The sequence below is a fragment of the Microtus pennsylvanicus genome, chromosome 12 (assembly GCF_037038515.1).
Source record: "Microtus pennsylvanicus isolate mMicPen1 chromosome 12, mMicPen1.hap1, whole genome shotgun sequence".
Taxonomy (NCBI): domain Eukaryota; kingdom Metazoa; phylum Chordata; class Mammalia; order Rodentia; family Cricetidae; genus Microtus; species Microtus pennsylvanicus.
In genome coordinates this window covers 64,788,143-64,791,038 of record NC_134590.1, presented here as the reverse complement: position 1 = coordinate 64,791,038, position 2,896 = coordinate 64,788,143, and the positions used below count along the sequence as shown (strand labels likewise).

Here is a 2,896-nt window from a genome sequence, read left to right as displayed (position 1 = left end):
TCCGACTTCTCTCTGTTGTCTTGGGGAATGGTATCGGGTTGTGAATTATCCCCCAAATGTCCCCAACTCCCTCAACCAGGCAGTGGGAGGAGTCACCCTAGGATACTCGAGAACTCTTGTTTGATTTCCCACACCATCTACTCGCAGCAAGTAAAGAGAAGAGCCTTAGTAAGGGTGGAAGGGGATTTAGTAGAGCTGGGGAGGGAAAAAGGAGGATTGAGAGGACCCCCATACACACACCCCATTTCCGTTGCCTCGGAGACTGGCGTCAGCTCTCAGCAAGAGAAATGCTCCCGGGATACTGAGCGCCTCATTCTGTCTCCGGGGCGCTGGCAAGGGGTTGTGGGGGGTCCCAGCTCCACTGGGGCTCCGGGTTACAGGTCGGCGCGCTCTGAAGCGTCCTCGGGTGGCTTAGCGGGCGCCCACAGGTGCTCGGTAGGCACCTTCGCGTCTGGCGCCGACTTGCGGTAGAAGCCCAGCTCCTGTACCAGCGTATTGATCTCGTCGCGGGTCATTTCGCTGAGTGGGATGCGCTGAGATGGAGAAAAGGCGGGGTCAGTACTTCAGCACTGCTCTGGGGCCCCTCCCGTCAATGCCTCACCTCTAGTTCCTGGTAATTGCGACTTAACAGCACGAGTTCGGGGTCTGCCCCAGGGAGGTGCTTCATCACCAGGTTGTGGCTGGAGGAGATGTTAAGGGGGTGGGGACAGAGGCAAAGAGTGATGGTGGCTCCTGGACCCTCTTAGCTGATCACTTACTTTGAGCCTAGGTGGGGACCCGATCCTCATTCACTGTGAGATTGGGGTTCAGGGAAGTAAAGGGCCCTTCTCTCAGCTAATAATCTCTCTTGTCTACTTAATTTTGAGACTTCCGCAGAATCCCCTGGCCAATCAACCTCTTTGGCCGACGAAAATCATTTTCTATCTCTGAAAACTAGTAGTCCTCCCTTTCCCCTTCCCCTTCCCCTTCCCCTTCCCCTTCCCCTTCCCCTTCCCCTTCCCCTTCCCCTTCCCCAGAACGGAAGGATACTACAGTGGGATGTCCTGGGTGACAAAGGCTTTCACCTGGGGAGGAATCACAACATTAGAAAACGAGACCTCAGAACTCTCTAGACATGGGGAAATGCCAGGTCCAAGGATTCCTCCCTGGCTCCCAGTCAGTAAGCAGTGTTGCTTCTTCCTTAAGGGGACCCCTTCCTTCGAACTCACCTCCTTTAGGCGATTCAACTGTCATCCTCCACAGGTCTGGAGAGAGATAAAATGTGATAAATCAGGAGCCCATCACTATACAGCCAAGACCATGCTATCTTTAACACCGAGTTGGGTCAGGCTGGGATCTGAAAGCATCAAGGTATGGAGGGGGGAAAAGGATCCTGTGGAAAGAAGACCTCTGTACAGGTCGGAGAAACTCAGACCCAGAGACATGGGGTAGAGGATCCGAGAGAAGAGCTAGCTATGGGTTCCTGTCTGCAGGTTACTGATAGCTGACCAGTGCCCAGGAGACACATATACAGCATTCTCCTTTCTGCCAGAAGAGTTCTAAACCTGCCCTCTGGCCCTTGGAACCACTTGGGAAGTCAGACCATAAGAAAACAGTTCAGAACTGCCCTAAGGGCCGCATTAGAGGCAACAGCCATCTGGTCCCTACCCACCCCTTGCAGAGCTAACCCTGCTAGACACCTGTGGTCCAGCTCCACAAACCATCTGGTTACCCTTCCCTGACTATGGAGGATGGGTGGACCCTCTGTCTCCCCTGGAGGGAGGCCACATTCTGACAGGAAGCGCAGACCTCACAACCTCCTATTTCAGGCCTCCCTTACATTCCTTTTTCACAAAATACAACCAAGGCCCATGAAGAGTCTGTAAGCATCTGAATCACTTAGGACGACTCTAGGGAATTCCTTTGTGGGGGGTGGAGTGATGGGGGTGGTGGTCCAGGGCTGTTGGGATGCTTGGTATCATTTCCCTGCACGCTCCTCCAGCTCCGGCAAAGAACAGTGAGGGGAGGAGCTTAGAAGGTCTCCCCCCCCCAGAAGATTCTTGAACTCCAGGCACTAAAAACGGGATGTGGGAGGAATAATAGAAAAAAGCGGGGTTATCAGTGGGGGGAACTGGGTTCTAAGGAGCAGTTTTAGGAGAAATATAACCTGGAAAAGAGGGGCTGGGTGTTCAGAGACCCACGGTACGGCCTAATTGGGAGCAGAGCCAGGTTCAAAATGCCAGGCCGCAAGGTCGACGTCTATTGCTTCCACAGTGCATGCTGCGCATCCTGTGGCTGGGAATAGAAGGAATGATCCCCGGCGCCACGCAGGAGAGAAAGAGGGAGCCTCGGGAATTCTGGTGTTCCCGAGACCGGAGTGAGCTGTAGTCCAGGGTTGAGGGGCTGCGGGGTTCTAGGGTGGTCCTACTAAGGATGGGAAAAGGCGCACTCACCTCCACCCGCCCCCTGGCCAGACCTCGAAGACGGTTCCAGTCCGGTCGGTAGGTGGTGGCGGCGGTGGCTTGGGCCACAAAGGCCGCGAGAAGCAGCAGCAGCGGCGGCGGCCACAGTAGGATGTTCATCTGTGCCTGGCAGAAGACGTTCCGCAGGCTGCACCCAAACTCGGCCGCAGCGCCACGTCTGGCCCGCAGGGTGGCCCCGCCCCAGCTAAAGGCCCCGCCCACCCACCCATAGCCCACGCCCCCTGAGTTAGAAACACCACCCTCCCAGAATCCGGTGGGCGCCTCCTACTAGCCCCCTTCCTGGTCTCTGTTGCTCTCGGGTCCTCCAGATTTCACGTTCCCAGTCCTGACAATTCCTATACTGTCTTTGCCCACTGAGTGTGGACGTTCCCGCAGGATGCCAGAAGACAGCGCCACTCCTCGCCACCAGAGAGCGCAGGCGGGTCGCAGGCGGA

At 56.1% G+C, this 2,896-nt stretch overlaps 1 protein-coding gene across 1 annotated transcript; it reads right to left on the bottom strand.

Moving 5' to 3' along the window:
* Positions 1-169: 169 nt before the first annotated feature.
* Selenom (selenoprotein M) lies at positions 170-2,646 on the bottom strand. The gene is made up of 5 exons (XM_075944068.1): positions 2,433-2,646; positions 1,209-1,244; positions 1,030-1,064; positions 602-680; positions 170-533 (listed from the first exon to the last, which is right to left on the bottom strand). Exons 1-5 carry the CDS (start codon positions 2,559-2,561, stop codon positions 375-377), a joined length of 438 nt encoding a protein of 145 aa, XP_075800183.1. The 5' UTR covers positions 2,562-2,646; the 3' UTR covers positions 170-374.
* Positions 2,647-2,896: the final 250 nt, after the last annotated feature.